Here is a 20891-nt window from a genome sequence, read left to right as displayed (position 1 = left end):
TATATGGAGGAAAATGAGCCATAAATGTTATCTCAGAGAGGTCCCACTTGGAATAAGTGTATACATGGCAGTTATGTCTAAAATTTGTTATGTTGCTATTGTTTTGTGAAATGACAGAACATCTGCTCAGTCACAAGGCACCAGTAAAATGCAGCTTTATGCCTAAAGCAGTATGTCAGTTCCTAAGAAAAAATGTATATAACAGGCCAGAAACAAAGGCACATTGTCTTTTCCAGTTGTAGTCATTTCTGACCTAATAATGGTTTAGAAAGGATTTTTTATTTTTATTTTTAAAGAAATGAATGGGAGGATTGAGTCATTTATGACTCTTTTCAAGATGAGGCTTTGTGCATTATTTGTGCATAAGCTGACAAAACCTTTGTCTCTGCAAATCATATTTATGTCACTATTATGTCACTAGAGCACTTTGAAAAAGGCAGCTGCTTGTGGGTACCTTGAGAAAAAATCATGTTTAGCTTGGAGTTCCTAAAGGCAGTGTACAATCAGCTGGTTTTTCCTCCCACTGGAAACACCAGAGTGATAGGTGTGCTCACATGGTGAGTGGACACAAGGCACATTTCACATTTTCAGAAGGAAAAAGCATTCACAGTGCAATCTGTCATGTAGAAAACTCATTACCTAATCCCTCTGGAACAATTATTCTATGGAATTTCTCTCTGAATATTCCAAGCACACAACTTTTAAGTAGCTTTATTCAAAGAGTATCTTTTCATTGTTGTGTTCATTGACTTGAGAAGTCTGAAACTGTGGTGTAAAATATAATTTTTAAAACCTATTTTCTGATAAAATGGGGTTATTATCCTACAGCTTGAAATCATGCACATGCATATATGATGCAAATAGACTGATCAATGGAACAGATAGAAATTGGCACCTTTTACTACAATGGTTTCCATGGAGGGAAGCAGTTATTATTTCATTAAGGTGTGGAAGTATTCAAGTGGAACGTGGCTTCATGAAAAACCACGATAATGAATTTGTATTCTGCCCCACCTGTGTTCAGAGGGAGAACTAGGGTTACACTGGTTGTGGAGAGCTCAAGGGTTCTGTGTCAGGGGCTCTTTGAAGCCTCTGAAGTCTGAAGGACTCTTTTATGTGACTGGGAGTGTGTGTGCTACATCATGAAGTATTAACAGGGGAGAAAGACAGGAGCCACTCTCATATGATTTCTTTCTTCTCCAGAAAACCTTATGTCAGCAGAACTTGGGGGTTTTTTTTATGTCACTTAAGGCTGGGACCTTTGCTGGAATAAATAAAATCCATGCAGCAGAGTCATCTGTGTCTGACTCAGAGCTGAATAGTAATATGTGATTTTTACTTTCAGCTGAGTCAGATACACACACTAAAACTTCCCCACAGAAGCAGTATATAGCTTCTCAGAAACCCTTCAGAGGTTTATGAACCTGATCCAAAGCTTATTGCAGGGAATAATATTGGGAAAACTCCTGATTTGAGTCAGTTTCCAGTTGGACTGTACAAATCTTATTGATCTATTTATATAACCTTTTCAAAAGGGAAAAAAAATCTTTCACAAAAACTTGAAGACTTAATTTTTAAGCTGTTAAATTGCAGTATTCCCTGGAATCTTCTGCTTTGTGAAGGTAAAGGCACAAGCTGCAGGGCCCAGCCTGAAATTCCTTGCTATTATTTAACCAAGGCATCAATTCTGAGCACCAGGCAGGAGCTGTTGTGCAGAGTTGCCAGAGTGGCTGGATGGCATCATTTGTCAGCTGGCAGGGAAAGAGCCACCAAAATAAGGTGTTTTTAAAGAGTGCCTCTTAAGCAATGCTAGAAATGCCACATCTGACTCTCATCTCTGCTCCCCAGTGTTAAATAGGGACAAGGCACTCTGCTTCTCCCCACAGCCATCTGGGGAAGCAGGAGGATTTGTGCTTGGTGGCAGCAGCCTGGAGAATTGGTCAAGGTTTCTAACAGAGCTGTGTCTGCCAGGCTGTCTCTGAAGATGACCTGAACCTCCAGGGGACCTCCAGCTCCTCTGTGGGGACCTTGCAGTCCCACACACCAAGCACAGCAGGTATTCCCTGCCCACACCCAGCCCCTGGGACCAGAGAACCAAAAATTATTATTAATGTCTTCCATTCTGGTCTTCTACAGCTCCACCATCCCAGTCCATCCTGATGCAGTTGGTGCTATTTTCTGGGTTGGAAAAGACCTTGAAGGTCATCTAGTCCAAACTATGCCCTAACACCTCACCAACTTCACCATGGCACTGAGTGCCTTGTCCAGGCTTTTTTAAACACCTCCAGGGTGCAGTCTCAGGCCTTTGAGACAGGTTTCTGTTATTCTGTGAAAAAAAAAAGAGACTGGGACATGCTGCCATAAGCTTTGCTATTGCCCTGAAACACTGATCTCACTGGATTCCTGTGGCAGTAGCCAAAGGACAGCTGTCCCTTCAGAATGTGGAAAAGAGAAGGATGCTGGGTCACAAGTCACTGAAAAATGGTGATATTGCCTTCTCAACAGGGATGCTTGGTGTGTCTGGAGCTCCTCACTGAAGGGGCTACACTGTCCCATCTCCTGGAATGAGTTTCTTTATAGATAAAGCTTTACTGATGCTCAGAATCAGGCTCTGGTCCATCATTCTAGATAAGTGGTAGCCACAGGACATAAAAGCCCTGTTGTGAAGAGGCTGGGAAAGGGTATCCAAGGTGAAAGGGGTTGGTAGGCTGCCCCTGAGCTGAGGTGGTCATGGTGAACCTGGATATCAGGGCTCTGGGTCATTTGGTGGCCCCTCTCTGCTGGCAAGCCAAGGAAGGGCTGGATGCACCTTGAGAGGTCCAGAGGAGATGCAGATCCTGGCTCCAGCTCCTCTCTTGCTGCAGTGAAGGCACCAGAACCCAGAAATGCTGCAGTGCACCACGCTGGAAAGCTCAGCTTCCTCCTTGCAGCTGGGGCCCATTTGGTTCAAGTATTGCTCGTTTTGAGCAGAGGTCAGGATTGGAGCCATGGGCAATGAAGGAAATCAGATCTTTGCAAAGGAGGAGTGCCTTACCAGGCAGTAAACATTTCTGCTCTGACTTGCAAACAGTCATTAAAAGCCTTTATTAAATTCTGTGTCTCTTCTGTTTGCCACTTAGCCATTTCTTTTCATTCTGAAGAATTATAACTAAGAATGGATGAGGCTTTTCTAATATGACCAGGACACAATAAATTTGTGAAAGAACTGAGTTATCTTTCTCCCTCATAGGCAAAATTTTCCAATTGTTTAACAAAAATGTTGTTTTGTATTGCTGTGACATGGGTCTTCATGGTTGTGAATACCAAGGCTCAACATTAAGCAACTTGTTTATAAAAAGCAGACATGCAGTAACAATTAGAGAGTGCTCAACGTGCTTCCCCACTTGAGTCCATACCCTCTCCTCCCACTTGCTGATCTTCCCACTGCCCTGTGCAGTTATTTGTGTCTTGAGAAGGGGCAAACTGAGCTCTGAAGGGAGAGGGTGCAGAATTTCCTGACTTCTGCCTTGTAGAAGTTGGCATCTGTTGTTCCACAGAACCAGATCTCTGCTCCAAGCGTTGGTCAGCCCCAGAGTGGAGGATGGCAGCTCCAGCACCTGAAGAAGGAGACTGTACCACAAAACTTCCCACTGCAGAGAAACTGCTGCATCCATCACCATCCTTTCAGCCCAGTTAATGCAGTTGTATTAGCCCTGTGCTCCAGTTCACCCCCAGCTCCCAGAACTGCTCCTTTGTAGAGTTTGAATCTCCAAAGTGTTACATTTCAAAGTACATTTTGCTCAGTACCAAGAATAATCAGTCCTCTGGGATGAAGCAGATCACAAAGCCTGAAATGGATCTGGAGTACTTTGGGAGGAAGATTCTTGTGCTGAAGTGTATTGGATAGATCCAGTCTGGCAGCCCTGCAGAGGCTTTGAGAGCAGATTTTCCATCTGGTCAGTGCTCCTCAGGTGTGGGGGAAAGGTTCAGGCTTCTCCTGGACCATTCTTGCCTGATCAATATTTGCCTTATAACACAGTTTATTAGTCTAAGCCATTTGGGTTTGAGTTTTTTTCTTTCCCCCAGGTAGTGCTGCTCTTGGTGTGACATGCACAGGCTGGGTTTAGATTCACTCCCAAGGAAATGGGATTTTTCATCTTTTGGAACTACCAGAGAGCTGAAAAATCATTTATTTCCACAGTGCTACTAGTAGGCAGCTGTTCATGGTGACAGCAGGAGAAAGAGTTACCTAACATCAAAAAGCTGAGTGTTGGGGGGTAAATATGTTGTTAGAGCAAGCATGACCTGGTGTGATAGATTTAAATTTATTTTAGAAAAGGTTTTCTTATTCTGTGCTCAGTCCTGGAAATATTCTAATGAACAACTTGCAGTTGGAACAGTCATCTTAAAAATCATATCCAGGGGCAAGGTTTCCAAGTGACCAAGCCCATCATGAAAAGTAGCAAATGACCTCAGCTGTGAAGTTTGTCATGGTCTTCAACTGTAAATCCCTCAAAACAAATACTTGGACAGCTGGCAGATTGTACCATCGTTAACAAATGTTCCCCAAGCTGTGCTTGGCAAAGGAAAAGCTGTGGGTTGGAACCCTGGTTACTGAGAATTTTGGGCTTTCTGTGCTGCCAGGCACTGACCCCCAGGAGAACACTGCATTTGACCTGAGGCCATGGAGAGGGCTTCCAAAACTGAGTGACAGAACTGGGATTGTGGCTGTGGAGTTTGAATACAAATGTGTAATAATTTTTTGTCTCTGCAAATCACAATTAATAATTAATTAATAATTAGAGTGTAAGGGTTTAGAATATAGTTATATAAAGCAAGATGGAGGGTTTAGGGCAGTGGCTGCTCCTTCTTCTTCATCTTCTCCATGGGTTTGGGTGGTTTTGTGTAATTGGATAAAAAGTCCCCATTGTGGGCAAAGGTGGTTGGTTATTGGGTTAAAAGTAAAAATAATTTAGGTGTCATTTCTTAATTAGACAGTTTATCCTCAAAAGGCCTTGTAGAGAGAGAGAGATAGGACTCCATTTTAGTTTATTAGAGTGAGGTGCTGTAGAACTCAGGGTTTGTGAGACTGTCCCATAGATAAGCACTAATAAACATCTGAGTCCCAACAAGAAATACCATCTCATGCATTTAATCCTGACCCTGGCAGAAAAGAAGCAAAGACTCCCCAGCTGTAGGAGCAGCACTCCCTGTGGTGGTACTGGTAGATGTGATGTTTTCAATTAAAAGGTTGATAAGTGCCCCTGGTCATCTACAGTGCAGAACATTTGGTTGCATACTCTGTTATTCCAGAATATTTGAATGCCATTGCCAGAAACAGCCTCCAGCTTGAGGAGCTGCTCTGGAAAGTGCATGAGAAAGTGTTTGTTGCTGTACAAACCAGATGGGTGCCAGGGGTAGAACTGTGTCAATACTCTGACCATGCTTGCTTTGTCACTTCTTCCATTTCAGCTGGATGCTGAGAAGGCCAAGCTGAAGCTGGAGAGATGGGGACCCCGGGATGCTGGCAGTGGGGCTGGAAGGAGCGAGGAGATGGAGTCAAGTGGAGACTGTGATGATGAGGATGGCTGCCAAGGATCTGGGGACAGGATGCACACAGCAGGTAAACACAGCTTCTCTAAGCACTTGGAGAGTTTAGAAATTCCTGTGTCACAATTAGGTGGACAGAGCTAAGACTTACAGTGCTTGAATTGCTGTCAAAATCCTACTAAACTCAAAGGATTGGAATCTTAATCTGTGAAGGGCTGCAGTAAAAATAGAATGATACAGACAGTAACCCAATAGAATTTAACACTTGGCATGCAGATAAAAGACTTAAATGTAGAGTGAATAATGTCTGCAGTGAAATCTGAATCACAGGAATGCTGAAGAGCCTTCCTGCATAATGTGGGCCCTTCAGATAAATAGACAATTGATGACCTTACAGAGTATGCTCTGTTAACATAAACATTTATTTATTGCAAAATCATACTGAAGGATGATCCAGAGCTGGTTCAATGTATATATTCTTGAAGAAAAACCATAAGGAATACTGTGGGGTTTTTCCTTAGTGGTGAGCTGCTGGTTAAATGAAATTTCTTGACAGTCTCAGATATTGCATTCTACAATATTTATTCATTAAATTACTTGGATAATATGTCATCAAGTGTAGAATCAGCTTCAATATCTAACAACTTCCACAAACATACTGGCAATATGATATGTAGTCAAATTCTTTCAGTAACTTAATAAAAAGTAAGATGTTTCTAAATACTTGATATTATTGATTTACCTCATCTCTAAGTTCTGATTCATTTTCCCTCACCAAAATGTGACTGGTTTAATTTACCATAGTGTAAATATAATGTGGATTGGATGTGTAAATACATGAAATACAGATATGAGAGTGCTGAAAACAATGCCCATTGAGATGGCTGGAGCTCAGGTAGGTTTTAAACTGCTGCTTGATTCTGCTGAGATCAACAAATGCCTTTTCCTTGTCCCTTTGCCCCTGAGTGGAGAGGGGGAGGAGGTGTCTCACACTCAGGTAAGATTTGCAGACATGCTGTGATCAGCTTGTGGTCAAAACTTCAGCTCTCCCTGATGTGAATATTGGTTCAGGAAAACCAAGCTTAAAGGTGTACTTTGGAATGTGTGCAAAGTGTTACAGGTAATTGCAGTGCCAGCTTATAAATACTTGAATTTTAGTTTGTACTGATGGTCTGTGTGATCAGGGTATCATTACATAGGGACACTGTTTTTAAAAATCATTAAGTAATTACAACTGACAGATCAAGCAGAGGTTTTCACCATCTACTCACCAATATTTTTGAACAAAGGAACTTGGATACAATGTTATTTGAAAACTCTTTGCCTAACTTTTTAATTGTTTACTGTATTTCATCCATAAGCAAAGAAAAGACTTGTAGAGGTTTTAGACCTTGGGGATTTAGGAAGATAAATACTGTAATATGATTTCCTCTCTGTGTGGAGCAATAGAAACAAAAGCCAGGTGCTTGGTAGTCTTCAATGAACAACCAAACTATTAATACACAATCTGGGGAGGATGTGTATCCATGCTTCCACAGACAATGGCAGTTAAAAAATAAAATCTTGAATGCTTTCAAGACTTGACTTTCAGCTGCCTTTAATAACAGAAAGCTACTTAATGTTACTTTTTCTCCTTTTTTGCAATCTATTTAATTAAAATATTTTATGCTGATATCATCCTGGATTTAAAAGAATTATATTTATATAACTGTCTGTTTCAGAATTTAGCAGGGTGTATATCCAATTAAAAAGGTAGTTAGAATAAATTTTAGAAAATGGTATTGATTCATAACAGAAGAATAAGTATTTCATTGTGTGACAATAGTAATGCTCTATCATAATTAGCTTTAAAATATTGTACTGTATACAAGCCACTAGCAGTAAATCTCTTTTCCATATCTGGATACAATTAAGAGATAAAATGCAGTAATCTCATTATGGAGCTGCTTTGCTTTAATAGAATGTTAAAGAAAAACAAACATCAGATTAGTTGAATTTCCCCTTGCTGCATGTCTGTGAGATGATGTTGGCAGTTGTACAGCCTGTGAACTTGTATTTCCTAAGCTTTAAACTCATCCAGTCCATCTACCCCTTGTTTTGTGGAAGTGGAATATGACAGCATTGCCTGTTCCCTGCTTGCCTGGAAATTGAGTGGTGAGCTGGCTCTAAAGCCAAATCCCAAATGGAGCCCTGGTTTGAAGGGTGGTGAAGGCAGTGGGAATGTCCTTCCAGGTGTGGCTGAGACACAAGGAGAGCTGTGAGATGCCACCGAGCTCTTTGGGGCATGGTGGAGCATGGAGTCACACAGCAGGACAAAAGGAATGAAGAAGGAATAAAAGCCTTTCCAAACACACTTTCTGGCAAAGCAGCCATGCTTTTAACAACAGGCCCATGAAAAACACAGGAAAATATTTTAATGTCAGCCTCTAAATTGCAGAATTGAGAATGTAGTAAATATGTACTACATCTGTCATTTATTCAAAACTATATGAAAATTATATTTACTGCTCTGTGTGTTGAGAGCATTGCAGAAGACTGAGATTGCTTTTAGTTTTTGAAAACCTACTGAATGCTCATTTCTTCCCACCTCCCAGGAAAGAAAAAAAGCCTTTTCCTTACTGCTAAATGACCAAGAATTTCATCAGTATATGGGTGACCATCATGAAACATTTCTGTTCATAGCTATTGGTAAAGATCTCCCCAGACAGGGTCCCTTGCTGACTCCCCACGTTGCTTTTCCAAGCTGCTAACAGAGGGCTGTGCCCCTGGGATTTGGATTTCAGCCTGTCCTGAGTGGGTGAGGGCTGTGCTCCTGGGATTTGGATTTCAGCCTGTCCTGAGTGGTGAGGGCTGTGCTCCTGGGATTTGGATTTCAGCCTGTCCTGAGTGGGTGAGGGCTGTGCTCCTGGGATCTGGATTTCAGCCTGTCCTGAGTGGTGAGGGCTGTGCTCCTGGGTCTTGGATTTCAGCCTGTCCTGAGTGGGTGAGGGCTGTGCCCCTGGGATTTGGATTTCAGCCTGTCCTGAGTGGGTGAGGGCTGTGCCCTGGGATTTGGATTTCAGCCTGTCCTGAGTGGGTGAGGGCTGGACTCCTGGGATTTGGATTTCAGCCTGTCCTGAGTGGGTGAGGGCTGGACTCCTGGGATTTGGATTTCAGCCTGTCCTGAGTGGGTGAGGGCTGTGCTCCTGGGATTTGGATTTCAGCCTGTCCTGAGTGGGTGAGGGCTGTGCTCCTGGGATTTGGATTTCAGCCTGTCCTCAGTGGGTGAGGGCTGTGCTCCTGGGATTTGGATTTCAGCCTGTCCTGAGTGGGTGAGGGCTGTGCTCCTGGGTCTTGGATTTCAGCCTGTCCTGAGTGGGTGAGCACAGAAGTGATTCCAGCCAGGTCACTGTAACAAACACCCTTTTCCCTCTCTTGGTTTTTATTCCCTTTTGGTTGGGGTTTGCTCTCTCTGTAGTTCAGCTCATCCTGCAATGGACAGTACAGTCCTGTCCTTTTGTTTGTCACTTTCTGGCCTTTGAGACTCATGTCTGCATATCAATTAATCATTTTATTTTATGTCTATAATTAAGGTACATGGCTGTCTATTAGCAAGTGCTGGGATTTTGTTTGTGTTTGTTGCAAATAAGTCTTTGCTTGACCCATCCACTATTACCTGAAAAGATCAACACTTCTTTCATGTTAATGGGCTTAATTATCTATTCTATATCATGTGTGTTTATCCATGTGATTTTTAAATGAACAAGATAAATTCTCAGGAAATCAGGATTCTCTTCAAATATTATGGATGGTGGAAGATGCTTTATAATGTGCTGTTCTCACAGGCCTTACCAATTACCCTGAGCATCTCTTCCTGGGGAAAGCTGTGGGAACAGCAGTTTCTCAAGCAGGCCCATGTGTTATTTGTTGGCAAGTCCCAACTTTTTAATGACAACATCTGTGAATCATCTTGGAACAAAGCTTTGTTGGGAGAGATTTAAGAAGAGGAAAGCCAGCCATGTAAATCTGGAGCGTGGATGGGGAAGTTACTCTGTGGTTTGTCCTGCTGCAGTCCTGCAGGTTTCTAGGCAGAAGGGCAAAGCAGCATCTTAGGCTGAGCTTTGCTGAGCCCAGCCTGCTCACAGAACCAGTGTCTTACATGGTTCTGATCACAGTGTGAGTCCACTGGTGTCAGTCCTTGTTCTTTAACCCTTACATGAAGGTGGGGATGCTCTAGAGAGCAGGGAGTGCTCAGTGCCCTGCAGGATTGAGGGAGAGAAATGAGAGTCCTGCTGCTCGTGAAAAGAGAGCAGCAACAGGTTCACATTGGGTCCTGCCTCTGCTGCCTCCTTTTCAGAGGAGAAAAATGTTTGCTAAAAAGTGGGAAGGAAGCTTGTGCCAGGAATTCCAGTTCCCAGCTCTGTGTTGGGATGGGGCCCCACCCAAGCAATGACAGCCAACATTAAGGGGTCAGTTCAGGGAAATCACCAGGTGATTCACTCCTAAACAAAGGTGGAGGAAATGTTTAGGCCACAGGAAGGCTTAAACCTGAGTTTAGTGCAAGGCCAAAGCCAGCTGTGTGGAGGTTGTGGAGCCCTGTGGTGCCAAGGCTGTGCTGACACCACTGTGGCACGAGTGCATGAGCACAGCTGCATGCAGGGACACCCAGGTGTTCCTGGATCCCTGTGTCTTAGGCTGGATGTTTCACACCACCTGTGCAAGGTAGAAATTCATCCCATTCTGTCTTGAGGAGCCTGAGGCAACATTGTGCAAAATCCCAGGGAGTGGAGCTGTCCTCTGGTGAAGGAAAATACAGCTTAGTCCATCCTTGAACAGAATAGACAACCCCACTGGACAGAATAGATGACCCCAAATGTGTGGTGTACTTGAACTTCAGTCTTCAGATTCACCTCTCTGAGGTTAGAATCTCAAAAAGCTCAGCCCTCAGGTGGGACAGGTGTTAACCCCACTCCTTCTGACATACCTTGAAACTTGAGATTGTTTGGAAATGGAAATGGGGAGCTTTCCTTTGGCCTGGCTCACTGCCTTGTTCCACATAGAGCTGGGCATCTGCTGTGTCCCCATCCCAAAAGCAGGGGGTGTCCATGGATAATAAGTGCCTGACCCTCAGGCACAACAGATTTTTTACAATACCTCCAATCATGTCTGTCAGTGCAGGCATTCAATAAAAACACATCCTGGGACATCCCAGGCAGACTTTGACCATGACTGTGGCCTAAATGTGTTTTATTACTGTGATTTTTGCCAAATGCTTACCTAATCCCAGGAACAGTTTTATTCTGTACTTCTTCCTAATTCCTTCCTAATTCCTTCATGAAGCTCCCTTCCTTGAACAAGGACTTCCACATTTTGGACATCCCAGCTGAACATCCTGCCTTATTGTCACAGATCATTGCCTGGGTGGGAACCTACAGCAAATCTGCTTGGAACATTCAGATGATATGATTCCAACTCTTTGCTTTCTTCTTGGCTGTGTAGACAATTCCCAGCTTTCTGCTTATCTTTCAGAGTATCTGAAGAGATTATCCTCCTTGTAGATTTGTTATTTAGGGCTTATGAGAAGGATGCATTTTTGCCCCAGTATGCCTTTACAAGCGCAGACAAGTAAATTTTCTTTTTTCTTACTGTCTTCTCTCTGATCTGTATCTGCTCTCAACAGCAATGGAAAGTTAATGTGTTTCTCTGACTGCTTATGAATGTTTCCATTATCAGTTTTTTCCTTTTGAGTATCAAGATTCTTTAATGCTTTATTATGTTATCATTCTCCCAGCTTGTCAGTCTTTTCTTGGCATCAGTATTACCGTGTGACCTGTCATTTTAATCATCCTTCATTTCCATTCCCCGTGTCACAGGCTGCACTTACACTTGTATTTATCCAAATACGCAGTTGTACAGCTGCTGATTTTGTAATTATTAGTACAAAACATCAATATTCTGAGATCATAATATCTGCTGGCAGTCAGCCATGCTCGTCAGCTTCTCATTGCCACACGTCCTCACAGATGATCCTGGCTCACAGAAATGCTGCATTTTCAGTCTCTTCTATCTTCTGCCTAGAGAAACCTCTCCATCACACCTCCTCCCCATCCTGCTGCCTTGCATTGCCATTTTTCTACATCCTTTGTTGCTCAAGACATTTTATCTCCAACTCTGTTTTTAGAAAGCCTATAAATTCCTAGATTGCCCTCAGCATAAATGCCTCATTCTGTCCTCAGAACAACACAGTAACATGTTAAAGCCTTATAGAAGTTTGATTCTCAGGAAAACTCCACCTTATCCTTGCCATTTGGGGTGGTAGAGAGACATGAGCCTCTGTCAAGAGGAGGAGAAGCAAACCCTGCCAGGGTCTTCAGCATGTGTGGGGGAGAGTGAGTGGTAGCTCCACAGCTGGCAAATTTCTGGCTGTGGCTTCTGTTTTAGGATACAGTTTGGGAAGAGACATGGGAGCAGAGAAAACCAGAGAAACCAAAATAATCCAATTAAAAATAGAGATTTTTGATTATTTATTTGAACTTGGGAAGGTCTGGTCCTGAGATGAGTGGCTTTGATGTCACAGTGGTGTCCCACCATTCCCTCCTGGGTACACCTGGCTGAGGGATTCTCTGGGTGGCAGTGGCATTTCCTGCAGCCTCTGCTCTGTGCTAGGGGCTTCAGAGGAGGGAAGAGAGTGTTGCAAGGGGAGAGAAAAGGAGAGAAAAAAAAGAGAGACAGCTAGAAGGAGGTTTCCTCATCTCTGTCCCTGGGTAAATCTATTTTATAATCTGCCAATACAGGAGTAAGTTTGGTTTTTTTTGTCGTGTAGTATAATTTTAACTGAAATGAACACAAGAATCTTAGAATCATTCCTCAGCCTTCCTCAGCCTCAGCGTTGATGTGACAGTTTGAGGTGTAAAGGAATGGGATCTCAGCTCCTTCAGATTCTCACTCCCAGACCTGAGGTGAGAGTTCCCAGCACCACCAGGGCTCCTGCTTAGATCCACTCAAGACAGGAATTTTTGCCAAGTTGTAGAAATGACTTTCTGCATGACCAGATAAACACATCCCCTGCAGGAATTTCTCCTAATGCTGAGCAGAGCAGTAGCTAGAGGAACAACAGACTGTGTGCCAGCTCTGTGACTCTCTGAACAGCTCTGGTGCTATCTCTGGTGCCTTCAAAGAGGCAAAATGGTAACTGGGGAAATGCAGTTTTACCATTTCACCTGAGAAATGTTAATTGCAGCACATTTCTGATCATCCTAGCAGCATTTAGACAAAATTAAAAGGTAAAGCATCTTAGTTGCTCAAGGTACCCTAAGCATGTTCTGTAGGAGGAAATTAAACATTGGAGAGATGAGGATAAAGATATTTGGGGATTAAGTGTTTGCAGTAGTTCTGAATAAGCAGCCATCAGGGACTGCATTGGAGATCACTGAAGGGTAATGAGCTTTTACCAACTTTCTACTAAAAATATTACCAGTAATCTCTGTCCCTTGAACACATTTCTTACAGCAGAACAATTTTCACTGCCCTTGTCAGCAGTATTTTATCTGGTTACTTTCCACAGGAGTAATTCCATGTGTACATCTATTTCTGAGATGGGTTTTGAAAACAGCCCTAAACTGAAAACTCATTGAATCTCATTTTCCAGTGAGTTCTCACTCAGCAGCATTTCTCACAGGTATTAATGAAAAGGAATTCTTTTAAACAGAAGTGTCACAAAGCTGAATGATGCTAAACAGGACCATAGTCAAACCACAAAGAGCATGAACAAAAAGAAGCACCTTGGTGTTTGATGGCTAAAATATGAGAAAGATAGGTTTCTAAGAAAAATTGCACTGCTAAACACATGAAGCAGGACATTTTGATTCAGGCTGTGGGAGCACTGTGCAGGTGGATATTTTGACCCCAAAGTCGTGGTGCTTTTTTCTGGGAATGTCATTTGAAAGAGCAGACTGGCACCCAGAGCTCACAGGTGGAGAATAAACCAATCCTTCACATGGAGCTCTCGTGAGGTGTGTGGTTTGCGTCCTTCTGACAAGAATGCACCTGAGAGCTCCAATATCTTGGTCATTCCACACAGTGACAGGGTAAATGTGAAGGCTGAGGCAATCTGCCCCCAAAACATCATAAAGCTAAAATTAATTAAGAGGAGTTAACAATGAAAGGTCCTTCAGATTGCTCCAAAACAGATAACTCATATTGTTTAATGGAAGCTTTGTCACCATGATATTTTCTGAAAAATCCCTTTGCCAGGATTTCTTCTCCTGGGAAGTTGAGAAGCCTCAGAGAAAAATGTAAATAATAATTATCTGATTGCTTCTCCTGTGTTTTGCTGCTTTGGAATGTGGTTGGAGATTGTTTATCCAATAGGTGACTGTTTGATTGGTTTCATGTGAATTGTTTTTAATTAATGACCAATCACAGTCCAGCTGTGTGAGGACTCTGGAAGCAGTCATGAGTTTTTATTATTAATTATTGTTAAGCCTTCTGATGTCTCCTTTCTCTTTCTTTAGTATAGTTTTAGTATAGTATTCGTTTAATATCATATCATATCATATCATAAAAAAATAAATCTGCCTTCTGAGATCATGGAGTCAGATTCTCATCTCTCACCTCATCCAGGGGACCTCACAAACACCACAGAAGCTCCCTTTAAAATATCCATGCCATTAGATTATAAATTCTCAAAACAATCCTGAAAGCCCAAGGCAGATGTTCACCTGCCAGTTGGTTTTGGTGCCACACAAGGGAGGAGCACTTAGCTGGCCAGAGCCAGGTGACAGGGCCATTGTTTCTGCTCCTTGTGCTGCACCTCTGCCTCCTGCCCTCCTCACCTTTCTGCAAGGAAGGAAGATACTAAAATCAAACCCTGGGCCTTCTTTCTTCCAAAGGTAAATTCTGCCAGGTTAATTAAGGTAACGTTATGAATTACTGCAACCTTCGAGGCCTTAAGAAGCCCTCTGTCATCTCTCATTGCACACAACAAGTGCAAGGCAGGTGGTGCAGCTGCTTGGCAGTGGAAATAGAACTGAAAGTTCTTGACAAATGAAAATACACTTTCTGTTTTTCCCTGCTGACACCTTCCCTTGTTTTATGGCTCAGAAGGAAAGCCTAAGCAGTTGCTGTTCTTATAGAGGAGGAAAAGAACTGCTCTGGTTTGTTTTCCCTCCCTCTTTTGAGCCAATGTTTCTTGGGGGTGCTTTGTCTTTGCTTTCAGGGAGAAGCTGCCTTGAGCACACCAGGTGCACATTTGGAGGTTTTCTATTCCTTGATTGTCCATTTTAAGGTAAAATAACACTCCTTAAAAGAGTTCTGTTGTGCCTGAAGCCAGCAGATATGCCATCAGAATGTCTCAGCTGAGAAATTTAGGATCAAAACAATAGCCTGAAAGCAAGCACAGTTTAGTTTTACAGTAACAGAGAGCACAGCACAACTGCTCTGTGCTCTAGACTCGATTTACTACAAAAAGAACAGAACTTCAGGCTAAAGTATGTGACATATCAACAGGATCAAGAATTTATAGGGCTGGATCTGGCTGCCTTGAGATCAAGGTACTTTAAAATAACTTAAGCCAGCTGATGATCTTGCATGTACTTAAATACCTTCCCTGAAAAGTGTTCAAAGATTAAGCACAGTATTCCTCAGCAGGTGGTTTTGCATCTGGTTTATCCCACAGTGTCTCCTGACTGCTGGTTTTAGGAGTGTTTATTTCTGTCCTTTGATCCTGAAAGCAGCCAAGGAATATTTCCCTGAAATCTCCAGTGTGGACAGGACAGCTGACACCTTTCAGAGGCCTTTTAGGGTGTGTTGGGCTGTAACATCACCCAGTAGCCCCAAACTCAGGAACCAGATTTAACTTGCAAAACAGGGAAGTTAGGAACCTTTTTGGGTTTATATGAGGTGCTGAAGTGTGGAGCCTCAATCTGTACAAACAGGTTGAAGTCACAATTTATGGATGACTGAGGGTCACAGTTCTCAAGGACGGCAAAGTCAGCTGGATACAAGATCCTACAGCACTTCTGACACTGCTGTTAGACTGCATTCCTCTATTTACCTCCAGTAATTGCCCCTCATGTTTACTTGTATCAGAAGCTTTTATTTTTCTAAATTGCATTCTATTCCTAGTTCAGGCTCCTAAATATCACAATCAGAAAATGTTTTCTTTCCTTGTCTTCCTGTCTTTTAAGATTTAGACAGATTGTCTGACATACTTTAGGTTGTCTTCTTTAATCTCCCTATTGTGCTTGTTCTTCTCTGAATACCTAATAGTTCGTCCAGCCAAATTTGAACTATTTCTGAAATAAAAAAAAAACAAACATAAAGAACCAACCAAACTTTAAATATGACAAAAAGTTATTTTGAAATTATGAAAATGGTTTTGGTTTGGGGTTTTCTTTAATCTCTTGAGGTATTTTGTGTCACATTAGTTAGCTCATCTTCTAAATAAACAATCCTGTTAGGTTTGCAGATCAGTCTCCACTTTAGCAAGATTTAAAACCATTTCCTGCCTTTATGCTTTCTGAAATTATGCACATTCTTGGTCCAGGTGTGATTTGCACAAGCAAACCTCCCTTGCAGCAGCAACCTGCCCGGGCAGCTCCATTGCCCAAAAAGGGTGAGACACACTGGTCTGGTGCCCTTTAGGAGAAACAGAATGAGCATTTTGGAAGAGCTGAAAGCTGTGAGTGGATATTCTGGGGAGCAAACTCCAGCTTTTGAATATGCAGGCAGTACCATTTCTGTCACTGTGCAGACCATAAACTCTCACCAGATGAGGTGGGAATGTTGAACAGTGGTGAGGCAGGTAGCACACAAGGGAACAACTACTCCTTCAAAGTTTGTTCAATTTACTTGTGAAAGTCATTGAATATTCTCACCACCACAGCTTTAGCCCACTTAGCATGGAATTGCTGCCCACAGTTAGCAGTTAATTCAGAGAGAAACAGGACTGGGTCAGTGTGGGCATGAAAACCTCTTGGGATCACCAGAAAGTGGAGGGAGACACTGAAATCAGCTGATAGAACTGTTCCTTGCACAGAGAACCTTAGAAATGCTCAGCTTTCCAAACTATTTGCCATTCCTCTCCAAATTAAAGAGATTAAAGAGAATTTGCTCCTGCAGCATTGCAAGTGCCTGGTAATAAAACATCATCTGATATTTATAGCCCAGAATTAAGAGTGGTGACTCAGCCACACTGCTGACCATTTGGTAGTGAAGTCCTAATAACCCAATCTGGAGCAGCAGGGAAAGGAATGGCTTTCTGATGTGAAGTCAGACAAGTAATTTCCTATTTAAAATTTGATTAGATAAAATCTTTTGAACATGTGCTTGTAAAGCAACAGCCTGGTTAAATATGTATGGAGCTGCAGCACACACAGGACACTGCTCCAACAGCACAAAGAACATTTGCAGTAACCTGAACGTGGAGGGGCAAGCACAGTGCCCTGGGCTAAACTCCTTTAGGATAAATCTCTTACACAACAGAAAAACAGTAGAGCTGATGGGGGAAAAGCAGTTTTCTTCCTGTTTAAAAACCCACAAATTTGTTCTCTATTGAAAAGGTTTCATTTTGAAAAATGGAAACATTTGTTGTACATATGCAATTGGAAGAATGTTAATTTCAGGGGATATTTTTTGTAGGTTTTGAACACAAAAGGGAAAATATTGATTCAAGCTGGAATATTTTACCCCTTGCAAATAATATATAGCTTTTATAATAATAATAATGTATAGTAAGCTTGATATTTTTAGCCAGAAAGTTCTTGATTTAAAGGCATTACATTCTAAAATTCACAAGAAAGAATATAAAGGCCAGAAAAAAACAAGATGGGGGAGTTTGACCTGATTCTGACCCAGTAATTATCACTGGGGATTTTGCTTTTGACTTAATGAGACAACAGTTTGAGCCAACAAACAAAGGGTTGGGTTCTGCTGCCCTTCTCCCTCCTGCCCAGGGTGGTAACTCTAAGGCTGCTGCAAAGATGCTGCCTATGGTGACCTGCAGCAGTGAGCTTGGCCTGTGCCACAGCACAGAAATTCCATTGCTTCAGTTTAAACAACTGTGACACTGTCTTCTTTTGATATCCTGATTTATCTATTTACACAGGTCATGGCCCCTTTGAAACTCAGCTATTGATAATAAAATATCCTCTCAAAAGTGGGATGCAGCCCCAAATCTGGGATACAGCTCCATTGCAAGTTCAAGCAGAGAATCCATTACAGTAGTTTAGTACAATTGCATCCAGGCAGGAAGATTTTATCACTTATCATAAAAAGTACTTGCAGAACAGTCCTGGGAATTGAAATATTCATGTTATATTCATGCATTAAAAAATTACTATTTTTGAAAATGACCAACTACTCATGTTCACTGGAAGTAAGTTTTTCTCTTTCTCTCTTGATGGAGCTCTACATTTTTTATTAAAGCCATAGGAACATCATTCCTTTTGTTGAGTCCTCGGTGTGAGAAACATCCCTGTGTTCCAGCAGTCTGGCCATTACCTGCTGCACTTGTGCTCATTCCATGGACCTTAGGGGATTTTTCTTGGAAGTTCTTAGCCTTATCCTTTGCCTTATCCCTGCCTCTCCAACCACTGTCCCTGCAGATTTCATTCCAGCCCTCCAAGGGCTGCACAGGGGCATGGACCCAGCCAGGTGCTGCCTGGGTTTTGCTTTTCCAAAGCAGAGGAAAAGCCCTGAGCATCAGCAGAGTCATGAGGCTGTGTCATACTCAAAGCCTCACATTTGGAGCCTTTTCTTGGAGCTGCAGAGCAGTTCTGTGGTTGGTGTTGAAACAAACAGGGCAGGACAGGTTTTCTCTTTTTAATGCCTTTATTAAAAGTGTTTAGCTCAAGGTTGGGAAGCTCGACAGGTCCGTGGTCTGCCGTCGAGAAGGATGGAAGGAGAAGAGCAGGAGGAATGTACAGCTTTGTCTAAAGGGCAGTGCTGGGGGCCCCATCCTCACGAGGGCATTGGGTATAGCCCCAGGTTTCCCAACTTTTGGGTTTTCCATCCAGGGTCTTTCCCTCAGCTGAAGTCTTCTTGCTTAGCGCGAGGGGCAACAAAGGTTTTCAGCATCTCTGCAGGCTCGGCACTCTGTTCTTCACGTCCAGACATCACTCTAATTTCTTAATTCTGTATTGGCTCGTTGTTTTTGGGGTCTTTTTGGTCAGTTTGGTGGAGTTGCCTCCCATGGCATGCTGGTCCTGAGGTTATTTTGCATGCCCTCTGATGCCCCCCCCATGTCCCCTCCCCTCACTGTCTGGAGAAGGACGCTTAGCCCCAGGCAGGGCCTTACCCATACAAAAGGAGCAATTAGCTACAAGGACCAGTGATTACAATAACAAACAGGTAGAACTCCACCTTGGCAACAACTGGTCCAATTGGTTCTGCAATTCTTTTTTTACCCAAAAAAATTGGCAGATTTTTTGTTTATAACAGCACTATCAGGTTTTTGTGTTTTCCCCTCAGACAGGGTGGAATATGGCATTGCCCTGTAAGAGAGCCAGACAGCTTCTCAGCTACCTCAGCTCCTCTGATGCCTTGGGATGGCTCCCTAGAGCAGAGGGTAGACAAGGTTCAGAGAATAAAGTGGGCATTTATTAAAGCCCTTCCAACAGGTTCACCTTGGGCAGCCACAGCCTCCCAGAGGCTACACCCAAGCTGGACAATGGGCTCCAGTTTTTCAGACAATTCTAAGTTTGGTTCATTTACATATCAGGGGTTAATTCTCCAATTACAGCTTCAGCTAATGAAGTCATTGACCCCCAGTTTGCTCCCCCAATTCACTTTTTTGTACTTTTTGTTGCCTGAGGCTGTGGGGTGTCCATGGATCTCAGGCCCAGAGGGATTGTTTTGTGTGACCAAACTGTGAGGACAGGAACTCACACTCTGTGTGGAGTTTGGAGCGATGCACTGATGCAGTACAGGATCTGAAACATATAAAAGCTGAAATCCTAAGGCATCACTTGCAGTCCAGGCATTGCCTCCGCAGTTTCAGTGGCTGCACATGGAAGAACTCTCTCCTCTCTCTCCAGCCCACAGCCACTGCTGTGTGTTGTTCCCTGTGGCCTCCTGATCCTGTGGGGTTGGGAATGCAGATTTTCATGGAGCAGTGTCCCCTGCTCAGGTCCCTTGGTGCTGAGAGGGGATTCCTGCCCTGGTGAGCAGCATGTGAGATTCCTCTGAGCACAGCATCCCTCTGTGGTTCTGCCCTGCTCCAGGCATTCTGCTGCATGTGCAGGAAGGCACTGGCTGTCTCCAAACTGCTTTAAGCCTCAACATAAACTCCACATGGATATCATGAACTGAAAAGAGCTTTATCAAAAGAAAAAAACAAAAAACAAAAAAACCCCACTTTAATCACGTTCCAGAGTCCTGACATGTTAGCATGTCCTTGACAGCTTGTCAGTAAATGAAAAAGATGTGTGACACTAATGGGGACACAGCAGTGCTTCATTTGGGTATCACACCCAAATGCATCACTAGGAAATGCCCCGTGGGAGCCTCCCCATTAATCCAAGAAAAGCCCCAAGAAATCAATGTCCATCCATGGGGCTGTAAACCCCCAATCCTTTTGAGTTCCCAGAGCAGCCTGGGCACTGTCAGCTGAACTTCTGCTTTAAAATCACTTTGCATCCTCTTTGTCGAGCACATTTGCATAATCTGTATTACAACAAAAATTGGAAGTGTGTTGTATCAAAGGAGATTTGAAATGAATTTTTTAAACTACAGATTAATCATAAACTTATTTTTGCAAACTGTATGAAAATGTATTGCAAACTGTAAAGCAGTCTATTCAAAGGAGCAAATACCCAACCACAGAAAATATTTTTCTATCTGTATAAATACACTGAAACCCTATCAATCTACAGGATACATCAAAAGGCTTTATAAGAAATAAGCAAATTATAAATTCCTAGAGTGCCAATTTTCTTCCACAGATTATGCAAACATTATGTGTGCTTCAAGTAAGGTTGCATTTTATTAAAAATGTAACTCATGATAAAATAGATGTAACACTTGAATAACAATTTCAAATTTATAATATTCTCACCTTATAAGATAATATTGAAAAAGTGAATTGGGCTAACACAAGTGTATTCATTATGCATGAAATCTCTATTTAGTCTGTAAAGTGCAGAGCAGACAGATAGTGGCCATTTTCTGCTGCTGTAATTACTGTGTCACCATTTGTGAGGCATTTATGTAAAGTACAATGCTTCTGACTAGCCATAGACAAACTCTCTGCATCTGGTTAAAAATCAAATCATTGTTTTTCAGTCCTTTATGTTCTGCTGACACTGGAGTGCAATGTAATCCACCACCACTTACATAATCAAACACCATCCCTTTCTGTAATGTACATTCTTTTTAGATGGATT

At 42.5% G+C, this 20891-nt stretch overlaps 1 protein-coding gene across 2 annotated transcripts in view; it reads left to right on the top strand.

The window, feature by feature from the left end:
* Positions 1-20891, top strand: part of LOC139594747 (glypican-5-like) — a 381452-nt gene that overhangs the window by 273382 nt on the left and 87179 nt on the right. For both annotated transcript variants that reach the window (XM_071437119.1, XM_071437118.1), the window contains one exon: positions 5452-5602. In XM_071437119.1, coding sequence (XP_071293220.1) covers positions 5452-5602 — 151 coding nt within the window. The remainder of the gene's footprint in view (positions 1-5451; positions 5603-20891) is intronic.

Source organism: Agelaius tricolor, unplaced genomic scaffold (genome assembly GCF_023055355.1).
Source record: "Agelaius tricolor isolate 1412-34295 unplaced genomic scaffold, bAgeTri1.0.p SCAF_12, whole genome shotgun sequence".
NCBI lineage: Eukaryota > Metazoa > Chordata > Aves > Passeriformes > Icteridae > Agelaius > Agelaius tricolor.
This window is presented reverse-complemented; position numbering and strand designations above follow the sequence as displayed.